The sequence below is a fragment of the Mustelus asterias genome, unplaced genomic scaffold, assembly GCF_964213995.1.
Source record: "Mustelus asterias unplaced genomic scaffold, sMusAst1.hap1.1 HAP1_SCAFFOLD_1272, whole genome shotgun sequence".
NCBI lineage: Eukaryota > Metazoa > Chordata > Chondrichthyes > Carcharhiniformes > Triakidae > Mustelus > Mustelus asterias.
Window position 1 is genome coordinate 87,623 of NW_027591217.1, and position 14,190 is coordinate 101,812.

General features: G+C 43.5%; 1 protein-coding gene across 1 annotated transcript in view; it reads right to left on the bottom strand.

Annotated features, from left to right (window-relative positions):
• Positions 1-14,184, bottom strand: part of LOC144488072 (protein O-mannosyl-transferase TMTC1-like) — a gene marked incomplete at its 3' end in the record, with an annotated part of 92,873 nt that extends 78,689 nt beyond the window's left edge. Inside the window, exon 1 of the mRNA XM_078206096.1 lies at positions 13,992-14,184. Within this exon, the coding sequence (XP_078062222.1) occupies positions 13,992-14,047 (56 nt within the window). The remainder of the gene's footprint in view (positions 1-13,991) is intronic.
• Between the last annotated feature and the right edge of the window lie 6 nt (positions 14,185-14,190).

Consider the following 14,190-nt stretch of genomic DNA (forward strand, 5'->3'; position numbering starts at 1 on the left):
AGTGAGCCAAGAGGTAAATATCACAATAACTGCCCCACTAGGAGGTCATCACTAGCATACTAAAAAAACAAACGGGCCAACTAAACTAATATGAGCGAAATAAAAATCCTTATCCATATTATCCAGCATGATTAGCATCTTGAGGATGTCATAAACCTCAAGCAAACTGGCATGTCCTGCAAAGTGATGCCTTCTCAGACTCACTTGGGCAAGCATGGAAGACAGGCAAACAGTCAGGGCCGTCCTTCCAACCTCATTGCTGAAACGGAGCTGGGACAGAAGACCTTGTTATGTGGGAACAAAACCGGCAGGTGAAGGTCCGGTGTTACAAACAAAACCAATGGCGGCACAGTAGCACAGTGGGTAGCACTGCTGCTTCACAGCTCCAGGGACCTGGGTTCGATTCCCGGCTCGGGTCACTGTCTGTGTGGAGTTTGCACATTCTCCTTGTGTCTGCGTGGGTTTCCTCCGGGTGCTCCGGTTTCCTCCCACAGTCCAAAGATGTGCGGGTTAGGTTGATTGGCCAGGCTAAAAATTGCCCCTTAGAGTCCTGAGATGCGTAGGTTAAAGGGATTAGCGGGTAAAATATGTAGGGATATGGGGGCCTGGGTGGGATTGTGGTCAGTGCAGACTCGATGGGCCGAATGGCCTCCTTCTGCACTGTAGGGTTTCTATGATTCTATGATAGCATCAGACAAACAACAGAATTTATCCTTAAACATTGACTGCCAGAGAGAGGTCAGGGCTCCCAAAACGCTCCTGGGATCAACTCAAGTTCAGTCCTTTCAAAACCCTCTCCCAACTGGATCATTCAGAGTGCGAGCGTGAATTTACCAAGTATCTCAGTGGGTCGCTCTTTGATGAGAGAAGATACAGATTGGTAATCTGCAGTACTGGTATGCAACTTTGCTCGACAATTACTCTTACAATAAGAAAAGAGAACAATCAATTACTTCCATGTGAAAAATCATTGCGAGCTAATTATTTTGTTAATTGCCTGATCCAATTTTACTTTTCCCCTCCTGTTGATTCACATTGATAAAGCTTAAAAAATGCAAATAATTCCACAACAAAAAGTTAAGGTTGGGGGAAAAGAGCAAGGTTTGTACTTTCTAGTCTGTAAGAGTTTTAACAACACCAGGCTAAAGTCCAACAGGTTTATTTGGTAGCAAATACCATTAGCTTTCGGAGCGCAGCTCCTTCATCAGATGGAGTGGAAATGTGCTTTTTCCACTCCATCTGACGAAGGAGCAGCGCTCCGAAAGCTAATGGTATTTGCTACCAAATAAACCTGTTGGACTTTAGCCTGGTGTTGTTAAAACTCTTACTGTGTTCACCCCAGTCCAACGCTGGCATCTCCACATCTTTCTAGTCTGTACAGACAACAAAAATTGAAGAGTTTTCACTTCTTCATGATGTCAGCATCAATGGCAAGGGATTGCCCATCCTCAGTTTACCTTAAGGTGGTGGTGGTGGGCCCTCTGTTGGAGCCCTTGTGGTGTAGATACTCCCACATTGCTGTTAAGTAAAGAGTTCCAGGGTTTGACTCATCAACAGTAAAGTTTATAAACAATTACTTAACTTAACACAGTCAAAGGGCCCCAGGTGTTCAATGGGAGTGTTATCAAAAAAAACTGATAGGTGACCAAAAATTTAAGTTGCAGCCTAAAGGAGGAGAGGATTAGGAGGACCATAAGGTCATAAGATGGAAATCTTGTGGCGCAGTGGTTAGCAACTCTGTCTCTGAGCCAGAAGCTGCAGGTTCAAGTCCCACCCCAGGACTTGTTGGCCAAAGAAGGTTCATAACACAGCCAAACAGGTTGAGTGTCAACCTGCAAAAACCTTCCAACATGCCAGAGTGGGAGACACACCTGGTCAGCCATGCTTGATGTGAAGTAGTGACTCTCAAGCTATAAGCCTCTGCCTACAGGCTATGGGCCTGTCCCAGGAATAAGCTCTGAAGGCAGATGAAAGTCTGCTTTATTGTACCACTAGGTGTGGGAAGAGAATTAGAATAAAGTCATAAGACTATAAGAGATAGGAGCAGAAGTAGGCCATTCAAGTCTGCTCAAGGACAACTCCCTCTAATTACAGCAGTGCCGTGGAGATGCTGGTGTTGGACTGGGGTGGGCACAGTAAGAAGTCTCACAACATCAGGTTCAAGTCCAACAGGTTTGTTTGGAATCACGAGCTTTTGGAGCGCTGCTCCTTTATCACCTGATAAAGGAGCAGTGCTCTGAAAGCTCGTGATTCCAAACAAACCTGTTGGACTTGAGCCTGGTGTTGTGAGACCAATTACAACAGAGCTGTTTTACCTTACCCACCTTCTGACATTCAGGAAGATTCAGTATTTGAAGCTTTTTATGATAAAAACCCAGTGAAACCCAAATAAATGAAAGGCCATAGCCTTCCTGGCTCAAGGCTGGAACAGAAGAATTAAATCGACATTACTGCAAGCGGTATCTCTGCTCAGTTTGATCAACAGAACTATTGACACTGAGGTGGCATAAGAAACCGGACCAGCCCAAACCAAATGCATAACACAAATTTTCAAAAATTTGTTCATGGGATGTCGGCATCGCTTTGCCCATCCCCAAGGGCATTTAAGAGTCAACCACATTGCTGTGTGTCTGGAGTCACGTGTAGGCCAGACCAAGTAAGGATGGTAGATTTCCTTCCCTAAAGGACATAAGGGAACCAAACGGGGTTTTTTTTTAAAACGACAATCAGAATGGTTTCATGGTCATCATTAGGCTTTTAATTCCAGATTATTTTATTGAATTCAAATTTCAACATTTGCTGTGGTCGAGTTTGAACTCTGATCTGTACCTTAACCCAATCTACATCTTATTCTCCAGCCCTTAACATCCTTACCCAACAACCTGTCTCAGTTTGGAATATTTATTTGACTTCCCAACCCCCACCCTCCTCTCACAATCCCCTACCCCAGCACCCCCACAACCCCCCCTCCACCAACAACATTAGCGTCCTTTTAGGAGAGTTTCATATTTCCACTACCCTCTTGTGGGAAGTGTTTCCTGACATTAGCCCTCAAAATGTCTGGCTCTAATTATAAAGTTATTCCTCCTTTGTTCCGAGGAAACAATCTTTGAAATGAAGAATTGGAAACTAGGTTGCAGAGATGGATTTTGAGAGGAAGTCTGTATCAAAGAGCGAGAATACAGTGAATGAATGTGAGACAGTGGTGAAACAAGGACTGAGCAGTAAACCTTGGGTTGAGGGTGCAGACTAAAGGTCAATCAGACACAAGGAAGACCGTGGACAGGAGCGGAAAAAAGATGACAACCTTGACATTGATGTACTGCAGATCACCAAGGACAGAATGTTAGACCAGCGATTCCCAACCTTTTATATGTCCTGGCACACCTCTATACTTGAGGCACACCTCTTATTTTCTCTGCTTTCTTCCCTTACTGGGAACTTCGTTTTTAACTTCTCCCTGTCCTCTCACTTGTTTTTTTGAATACCCTCTCTCGCTTTTCCCAGAGGTTTTGCAGCTTTTTTTTGAGTTTTCGCTTGTTGTGCAGGCATATGGGGCCTTTGTCTTCAGCTCCAAGTCCCGTTTGTCTTGTGCTTGGGCCTGACCAAGGTAAAAAATCTAAACCACGCACGTGCGCTCTTTCCCAGCTGGTGCACGCGCAAGAGGCCCAAGATTTGTCAGTTCTTGGAGATGCCGACCATAAAGCTGAAGAAAAAGATTAGTTTTAGTTTAATTACATTAATTCTCAATTATTTCTCATGGAGCACTTGGGGTGTCTTCACAGCACAGTGTGCCTGACCACACTGATTGGAAACCACTTCATAGACCATTGGGCTAAAGATATCTGTGACCAGTGAAAGAAGCCACTGAGAGGAACATTTGAAAACTTGCACGCCGATATAAAGTTGAGAATTTATAATTCAGCAGCAAAGGAAGTAAAATGGAGGCAAGCCAGCAATGTTCTAGAAGTGTAAGTATATAATGTTGAGTAATTAAACATGGAAGAAGAAGGTCACACAGCACCTGGTTTAGCCAGAGAGAGACTGAGGATACAGACAGAGACCCCTACGGCCTAACTCCTGATCAAATTCACCAAAATCCAGTCCAACCACCATCCAGGTTCATTGACTCTCCTCTCCATCTTGACCACACCACCACAAACCATCTTCTTGGTGCCACTATGCAACTCTACATCTGTCCCAACTCAAGCAAATCACAAATGACTCCTTCATTCATACTCACATCATCCTGTCTGGTGCACCTCAGGACTCTATTCTTGGTCCATCTTACAATAACAACTTGCATTTATACAGCACCTTTAAGGTAGCACCTCGCCAGGTGCATCACAGGTGCACTGTCAAATAATATCTGAAATCATTGAGGGATTTGAAAACAAGGATGAGAATTTTACAATCGAGATATTGCTGGATCTGCATCAAGGTATCAACCAGGGACATCAGCAAGCACAAAGTCAGTTTCTTTTTGCTATCGAGTGCTGTTGGGGCAAGGCACTAAAGAAAGGTCACTAACTGGCTCATGTCTGACCTCCCTTTCTCTCTCCAAGGTCATTGACCATGTTGCTGCTTTCCAGATCCATCAAGCCCCTCGTCCAAATAACTTGGTACAAAACTTTCCGCCGGATGGGCAGTCCGTCTGCCACTGCCAGCACACCTCGAGTGTGCACTGCAGCAACTCACAACCACTGACCTCGACTACCTAGAAAGCCATGGGAAGAGTGTGCATGGTAACTACAAGCTCTGCTTCAGGTTAAGCAATGTCCTCACTTGAGCATATATCAGCATCCCTTGATCAGAGCTGAGACTCCCAACCTAATTTCATTGTGGGAGTGCCTACTGCACGTGAACTAGAGGCTCAAGCAGGCATGCCACTTGGGCAAACCATCCAGGGCAACTAGGGATGGGTAACTCATGCTGGCTTTGTTACCAATGTCCATAATCTGGGGATGAAATAATTTTCCATTTAGCCAAATCCTTGTATCCATTCTTCCTCTCCCCCAGCTCCTGAGATATAAGCAGAGGCCCAGGCAGCAACAATGGAAATCTGCATAATTACATTTCTGTATTCCTGTAATACAAATAGGGTATCAGGCATCAAAAACTGCCAACAAAACCTATAATACAAATCATCCTTCTCTAATGCCACTAATTACAGTTTATTCAAATTAACTACAAATGGAACAAGTAGTGCAGACAAGTAACTGTTATGGAGCTAATATGAGTAATGACAAACTTCAGGATTCTGTTATCTTCCTCAACACAATGTGATGTTTAATTAGACAGCAGACTCGTAGGGCTGAATTGTTGTCCAGCAAGGATTTTCAGTGAAGATGAATGGCGGCAGCGTGTTCATTGAAACTTCCCCAAGTGAGCTGGCATTGTTTAGCATTTCCTCTCGAGCGCCATTTCTCTCCCTTGCGCGTGCTTCTCTTTTTCAAAACTATTAATACTCCTTCCACAATAAAGGCCTACCCTTCGCTCTCCCATTCACACCCACTAACCCCACCATTTTAGTCAATATTGTAAACTAACCCTCTCCTTGGAGTCTCTCCTTTTCCCTTTAAAATCTGGGATCATCATCCTCTCTTCTCTGAAGAAAAGCCATCCTCTGTCCCCACTAACTGGCTCATGTCTGACCTCCCTTTTTCTCTCCAAAGTCCTTGATCATGTTGCAACCTTCCTGGTCCATCAACCCCCTGGTCTGAATCTCTCCAATCAGGTTTCCGCCATTCTCCGCTCTGAAACGGTCCCATTCCGATTCATAAATAGCATCCATTTTCTGTGATTGTGTTTGTGTTTCACCCATCCACTGACTTCATGGCAGTGTGTCAATGGGTTGACTATGGTTGATGTTTCTTTAAAGATTCCCTGCTTTGTTTTTTCTAAATTAACAATTAGCATTGTCAAGACTCATGCTTCACTTCTAATTAAATAATTTATTTTCTAAAATGCTAACAATTCAAGCAGTTCCAACATTTTTTAAAAATTCACACATGAAGAAACCTTTTGAGAATCTCGACATTTATGCAAAGTAGGAGAATGTTGACAATAAGACACTTGTACACTAACAACATGACCTTGGAAAAAAATGCTAACTTCCTCCCAAACCATCTTTTTTATTATAATAAGATAAAATTGAATTACTGAGGATGCTGGAATCTGAAACAAAGTGCTGGAAAATCTCAGCAGGTCTGACAGCACCTGAGGAGAGAGAACAGAGCCAATGTTTAGATACTGGTGACTCTTCGTTACAGCTGATTTTTTTTTAAATTGTCCTTGGGATGTGAGCAACCTTGTGAAGTCAGTATGCATTGCCCATCTGAAGGCACTTAAGAGTCAACCACATACAAAGATGTGCGGGTTAGGTTGATTGGCCAGGTTAAAAATTGCCCCTTAGAGTCCTGGGATGTGTAGGTTAGAGGGATTAGCGGGTAAATATGTGGGGGTAGGGCCTGGGTGGGATTGTGGTCGGAGCAGACTCGATGGGCCGAATGGCCTCCTTCTGCACTGTAGGGTTTCTATGATTTCTATGATTATACAGTGCACTCGTCATGAGTAGGCCAGGCTGGGTAGGTGTGGCATACTTCCTTCCCTAAAGAATATTTGCTAATCACTCTGACAACTTTCAATTCCACAAATTGGATATATTTTTGAAAATTGAAATATTTATCAGGCTCCATCAAGGAGCAGAGGAGTGGGACTAATTGAATAGCTCTTCCATAGGTTCGGCATAGACACAATGGACTGAATGGTCACCTTTCGAGATAGGATTCTATGATATTACCAGATTTGTTATGTGGTCACTCTTCATGTGAGAGTCCCTCTCTATGCGAGGAACACTGGGCCATATGGCAACATCCCAGCACAAGTCTCCCAGATCAGTCAGTTCAGCATTTATCCAACAAGCCTGCGAGCTTCTGGTGAGGGAAGTGCCTTTACAGTAGCAGCACAGCCTCAGTTTAACATCTCCTTTAAAGTGAAAATAGCCCCAGAGGTACCAAAACCTAGATGTTTGGTTTGGAATGGACATACATACATATGTGGGTGCAGCCACCAATTAAAAACTAAAAGGTCACTGGGTCTGAGTAATCGAAAAGTTGCTGAAATTCTGTGAATACAGGTAGGAACATTTCAGCTATTGCCCATAACTCCCTTGTTGAAGATTGCTAATATTGTGTCCTTCAAAAGTTGCATCAAATTGAAAGCACAGAAACAGGACATTCAGCCCAACTGGTCCATGCCAATGTTTATGTGCCCATTCCAGTAAAACCTTTGATTGCTTCCTCCCTCACTTACCTAGCTTCCGCTACACTCTATTCCAAGCAGTTTTGAATAATGTAGTTTTGTTATTGAGCGGTTAAATTACTACCTTTTTCTCCATTGTAAATGATACATATCTCATTATTAATGAGCCGAAAATCTTTTTTTAATACAAGCACGTGTAGTTTTTAAAACTCATTTATGGGATGTCAGTATCACTGGCAAGGCCAGCATTTATTGCCCATCCCTAATTGCCTTCGAGCAGGTGGTGGCGAGTTGCCTTCTTGAATTGCTGCAGTCCCTGTGGTGTAGGTACACCCACTGTACTCTTAGTGAGGAAGTTCTAGGATTTTGACTCGGCAACAGTGAAGGAACAGCAGCGATATGTTTCCAAGTCAGGATGGTGAGTGACTTGGAGGGGAACTTGCAGGTGGTGGTGTTTCCACTTGCTGCCCTTGCCCTTCTAGATGATAGTGGTGATGGGTTTGGAAGGTGCTGCCTAAGGAGCCTTGGTGAGTTCCAGCAGTACATCTTTCAGTTACTGGTGGATGAAACAACGAGAAGGTTGTTTCCACATTCTCTGGAACTTTTGGCTTAAATTTTGGTCTCCCTTCCCTGCTACTTGGAAGAGCTGATGATGTGGAGATGCCGGCGTTGGACTGGGGTAAACACAGTAAGAAATCTCACAACACCAGGTTAAAGTCCAACAGGTTTATTTGAAGTAAACGCCACTGGGCGTTTACACACACAGTGGCGTTTGCAACAAATAAACCTGTTGGACTTTAACCTGGTGTTGTGAGATTTCTTACTTGGAAGAGCACCATTGGTTTCTCTGCTGGCCACTCACTCACTGTCAAATTGAGTGGCACAGTGGTATTGTCACTGGACTAATAATCTAGAGACCCAGAGTAATGCTCTTGGGACACTAGTTGAAATCCCACCACAATGGTGAAATTTGAATTCAATAAAAATCTGGAATTAAAAGTCTAATGATGACCATGAAATCCTTCTCAATTACTGTAAAAAAAACCCATCTGGTTTGGGGCATCACGGTGGCACAGTAGTTAGCACTGCATCCTCACAGCACCAAGGACCCAGGTTCAATTCCGGCCTCGGGTCACCGTCTGTGCGGAGTTTGCACATTCTCCCCATGTCTGCGTGGGTTTCCTCTGGGTGCTCCGGTTTCCTCCCACAGTCCAGAGGTGTGCAGGTTAAGTGGATTGGCCATGCTAAATTGACCCTAGTGTCAGGGGGTTTAGCAGGGTTAATGTGTAGGGTTACGGGAATAGGGCCTGGGTGTTATTGTGGTCGATGCAGACTCGATGGGCCAAATGGCCTCTTCTGTACAGTAGGGATTCCATGATTCTAATGTCCTTCAGGGAAGGAAGTCTGACATCCTTCCCTGGTCTGGCCTACATGTGACTCCAGACCCACAGCAATGTGAATGATTTTCAACCACCCTCTGAAATGACCTAACTCAGTTCAAGAGCAATTAGGGATGGGAAATAAATGCTAGCCCAGCCAGCCACACCCACATCCCATGAATTAATTTGTAAAAAAATTATTCATCACAGCTGCTCCATGTGGTAGCCATTACCATTCTCTTAACCACTCCAAGTACAGAAATATCTCCTGAATTACTTTCTTATTGTACTTAATATTGTGCCACCCTCTTTCTTAGTTCAATACAATCATGCTGCTAATCGGCTCCGCAGTCTGCAGAAACATACCGGGCACTGAATCAACATTAAGCCTCGCCCTTGCTGATTGCAAGTGCTGTCACACTGGTTCTCAAGATGCAAATCTACCCCTCTGTACCTGGAGTGTATCCACTAGAGAGAGAAAACCACATGAAGCAGCACCACACTCAAGAGATCCCAGAAGTCATTCCCCATTCAGTCTTTTTTACCCCGTCAGATAAATCATCTGCACTATATTAGGAATTTTCTTTCATGTTGCATGGAACAGCAACCTTTTTGAAGTTGACTGTGCTGCTTTATATCAATGACAAAAATAACTCTTTCTTCAATTGCCTCTCCCTCTTTTGCCCCCCCATACTACGACACATTTAATTTTTGGTGAATTCCCAACCAATAGGAACATTTAGCCTATCAAGCCTGAACCCCAGTTCAGTTAGGTTTGGACTGATCCGTACCTCAGCCCCATTTGCTTTACCTCCTTGAACATCCTTATCGCAAAAAAATCTAGTGACTTCCGTGTTGAAAGTTTCAACCCACAGCTAATACAGATGGGGTTTCAGAATGCCACTGTTCTTTGAGTGACAAAGTACTTACTGATAATTTCCCTAAATGGCATGGCTCTAATTTTGATTCTATCCTCTTGTTCAGGATTCCCTCCCGAGGTAAAATGGTTTCTCTGTATCAACTTCATAGAATCCCTGCAGTGCAGAAGGAGGCCATTCAGCCCATCAAGTCTGCACCATCTCTCTGACAGAGCATCCCATCCAGGCCCTGATCCCATAAATCCACATACTTTCCCCAATAATCCACTTCACCTACACATTTTGGGACACTAAGGTGCAATTTACCGTGGCCAATCCACCTAACCTGCACATCTTTGGACTATGGGAGGAAACTGGAGCACCCGGAGGAAACCCACGCAGACACAGGAAGAATGTGCAAATTCAACAGTCACCCGAGGCTGGAATTGAACCCGGGTCCCGGGCACTGTGAGGCAGTTAACACTGCTTTACTGAACTTTTACTGAATCCATTTAAAATTTTAAGCACCACTATTAAATCACTCCTTAAACTTGCATATGTAAAAGGACACAAGCCAAGTTTATGCAGCCTGTCCTTGTCATATAACCCTTCAATTAATGCCTTCACACATTCATTGTGTCACTCCTGAGAAGCTGAGTGATTCTCTCCCTCCCACCCCCCTCATTCTGTAAGGAAACACTCAGTCTCTGTTCAAACTGCTCCACCCCACCCTCAACAGGAGAAACAATTCATCCATACATGGGAATCACAGATATGTGTCCACTCCCTGGAATGTTCGGCACCACTAAGGTGATATACCATCCAAAATCAGCTGTAAAGATGTACTCTTCAGGGAGTACATGACAAAAGAAAGAGACTTGATATCTGACGCTGAATTACAGAGAACAATGGATAAACAGGAGTAATTATAGACAGCAATTGATGTTGGTCTCCAGTGACGATATAAAACATGAGGAAAACTGCTACAGTTTAAAATCTGATGGAGGTTCTACACCCAAACTTTCAACCTATCTATTTTCTCTCTCTAAGTGCTGTACATTTCTAACACTGGGGTTTTAAATTTCAAACTTTTTGCATTTATAGTTTTTTTGGGGGGTCTCATGCTGGGCTGTTGCTGAAACATTCTCTATCTTGCATAGATAGAAACAAAGTGTACCAAGTTTCACATTTAAGTGGCTCACGTTGGTACAAAATTGCAATTAAAATTACACAAACGCAGCAATGTTTCAATCACTAGCTTTGCAGATGTTGCAACATTCCATTGTGGTCACACACACTGCATCAAATGTATTCCTGAACACCAATACAGAAAACAGACATAGTTACAAACAACAGATCAAGCAAATTACTGCTGGTCAGAAAAAAATCTACCGTGCCTTGTGTTTGACTAGGACCAGTTCCACAATACAAGGACTTGACCAGTGCACAATATAAAGGACAGAAACACCCTCATTTTGTGAAAACATGACTGGAGATATGATACCAGACTATCTGCACAATTACCTTATTTAAGGAGATGGTAGCAAACATTCAAAATGGTAGCAGAAGTAGGCCATTCAGCCCCTCAAGCCTACTCTGTCATTCAGTAAGATCATGGTCGATCTGTTTGTGTTGAGTTCCACATTCCCCAGATAACCTTTGATTCCCCTGCCCAACAAGAATCTATCTACAAGTAACAGCAAAATACTGTGCATGCTGGAAATCTGAAATAAAAACAGAAACTGCTGGATAAACCCAGCATGTCTAGCAACATCTTTGAAGAGAGAAACAAAGTAAATGTTTTGAGTCCATAATGACCGTTTTACAGAATTTATTGCTGCCTTATTATTCAGTAACCCTGCCTTCACCACCTTCTGAGGCAGTGTTCCAAGGTCGCACAACCCTCAGAGAAAAAAATATCCCTCATCTCTGTCCAAAAGGGCAACCCCTAATTTTAAAACAGCGCCCGCTGGTTTTGGGCTCACCCACAAGAAGGAACGTTCTTTCCACATCCACCTTGTCAACAACATTTAGGATCCCAAATCCTTCAATCAAGTCACCCCTCACTCTTCTAAACTCTAGTGGAAACAATTTCAGCCTTTCCAACCTATCCTTGTAAGACAACCTGCCCATTCCAGGTATCAAACTAGCAAATCTCATCTGAACCATAGTGGTATTATAACCGGACTAGAAATCCAGAGAACCGGGGTAACGGTGTGGCGAACCGGGTTTGAATCCCACCATAGCAGATGGTGAAATATGAATTCAAATAAAAATCTGGAATTAAAATTCTAATGATAACCCTTAAACTATCATTGATTGTTGTTAAAAACCCATCCGGTTCAGTAATGTCCATTAAGGAAGGAGATCTGCCATCCTTACCTGGTCTGGTCTACATGTGACTTCAAATCCACTGCAATGTAGTTGATCTCAGAAATGGCTTAGCAAGCTACTCAGTTCAAGGGCAATTAGGGATGAGCAATAAATGCTGGCCCAACCAGCGACACCCACATCCCATGAAAGAATTTTTTAAATTGTCTATATTTTTTCACCACTTTCCTTTTCAGAGTAATAAATGCATTGACGGATCTTAATGTGCAGTCCCACAGGTACGGAAAGCTCTCAAACTAAACTGGTCTATTTTTCCATGCAAAAATGGGCCAGGTTCAGGAGTCTGCAAACAATGCTACGAGTTACCTTAGCCAAGTTTGACTGTGTGCTTGAATAATGATGTGGCCGAGATAGAGGGCGGAAACCTCAGTCCATATTCCAACACACACAACCACCCCCCCACCAACCCACCACCCCCTGCATCCCAAGTTACCCGAGGAAAGGCGAGGCTTGTTGTAACTCTCAGACTGTTGGCTAATTGAGAGACACGCTGCCTTTAACAGTTGGCCCACTTGGGAGACTACTAGGAGTCTTACTACATGCACTAGAGAATACTGGAGCTGGCATACCATTTGCAGCATTAGCAAATACATTTTCTTGAATTCACTGGAGATGCTATATATGTATAAATTGTGTACATGCGTACACACACAGACAAACTATGGCAAACTAGCTCCTACCAGTACGGGTTAAAACATCTGCTTTTAATCACCAACCAAGGTTTGCACGGCTGCTTTTGAGCAATAGAAAACAATAATTAACAAGGTGATTAGTACAATCAAACTGTCTCATTGCTGCTTAACATTTTTCATTCCTCCAGCTCCCTCCCAAGCACACAGCAAGGATCCCCCCCCCCTCCCTCCCCTCTCTCTCTAAAAGCAAGTGGAGCATTATCCAAAAATAATCCTTCATTGATGAAAGTACAGGGAGGTCCAATTGTTTTAAAACAACACAACAGTCACACATGGAATAATAATTTGTCATAACCTGACAAGATTAATTTCAAAAGGAAAAGTCATGGGTGAGGGCTTAAGGAATATTGATTTTAATTGGATGAAGTTATACTACAAAAATATTGCAAATAAAAACATGATTTGGACTTTGAATCTGCAGTTTGGTTATTTTTAGTTTAAAGCTAATAAAACTTGGAAGGGGGAAAATAAATCTTCAACCTACTTTACAGCAAATGTTTTATTCAACAGCTTGATCTTCCGTACTGACCCTAGAGTCTCAGCTCAGTATTTGAGGACTGATAGAAGGAATATAATTGCTGCCAAGTTTGGTTGCATACATTCCTGGAGGAATCATGAAAAGACCTCCCTACCCATCTCAAATACTCTCAGAACTAATAAACAAAAGGGCTCAAAGACATTTTTTTTAATGTGCTATGTTTTAATGCCCCCTTAACTTTTCGCAGCATTGTCCTTAGAGTTCAACCTTTTAACTCAGTCCTCCTTGCTGTTGTTGCTCCAACAATACTTTGAATTAAAAATTCTCATCCTTGTCTTCAAATCAAGCTCTTGTGCCCGTGCATTTGTCTAACCTCCTCCAGCCCCATAACCTAAAGTTATCTGCACTCCTCCAAGGCTGGCATCCCTGATTGGCAGCCGTACCTTCAGCTGCCTGGATCCCGAGCTCTGGAATACATTTTCCAAACTTCTCCACCTTTCCATGCATCTTTCTGCTCCTTGCAAGCATCCCTTTAAATCTGCCATTTGGGACCAAACAATTTGGTTGCCTGTCCTAATATTTCCTTAGGCGGCTGGGTGTCAAATGTGATCTGGTTACACTCCCGTACATGCCTTGGAACATTTCCCTACCATCCCAGAAAGGAAAAAACATTTTGTACTAGTATTTTTACTTCCCCGTTTTAACGGTGTCCCATTTTTAAGTGTACAAGTCTAGCCCACACCAACATTCTTGTCCACCCACCCCACAGTTTTACTGGCATACAAGGCCAGTTCAGACCAGTATTCTTATTTGCCCCTTTTACTGGTTATTTTTCTGCTGGGATGTGAAAGGTGCTATATAAATGCAAGTTGCTTGTTGTTAGAGGGTGCTGAGCCACAGTAGCAGAGTTGGGGAGTAAGGGGGCACTGACCTGAAGGTGAGGATGCAGAGGGGTCGGTAGGATTTGTGGCTGCTGTTGTCCCCCATGCTCTTGCCCCAGAAGTCGTTGTGGAAGATGTTGGGGAGGGGGCTGGAGGTTCTCAGGTCCGGGTTATTCACGATCGCCCACACATCATCGTGCACCAGCTCCCCGCTCAGCCCGTTGCAGTAAGCGGCAGCGCACAGAGCGG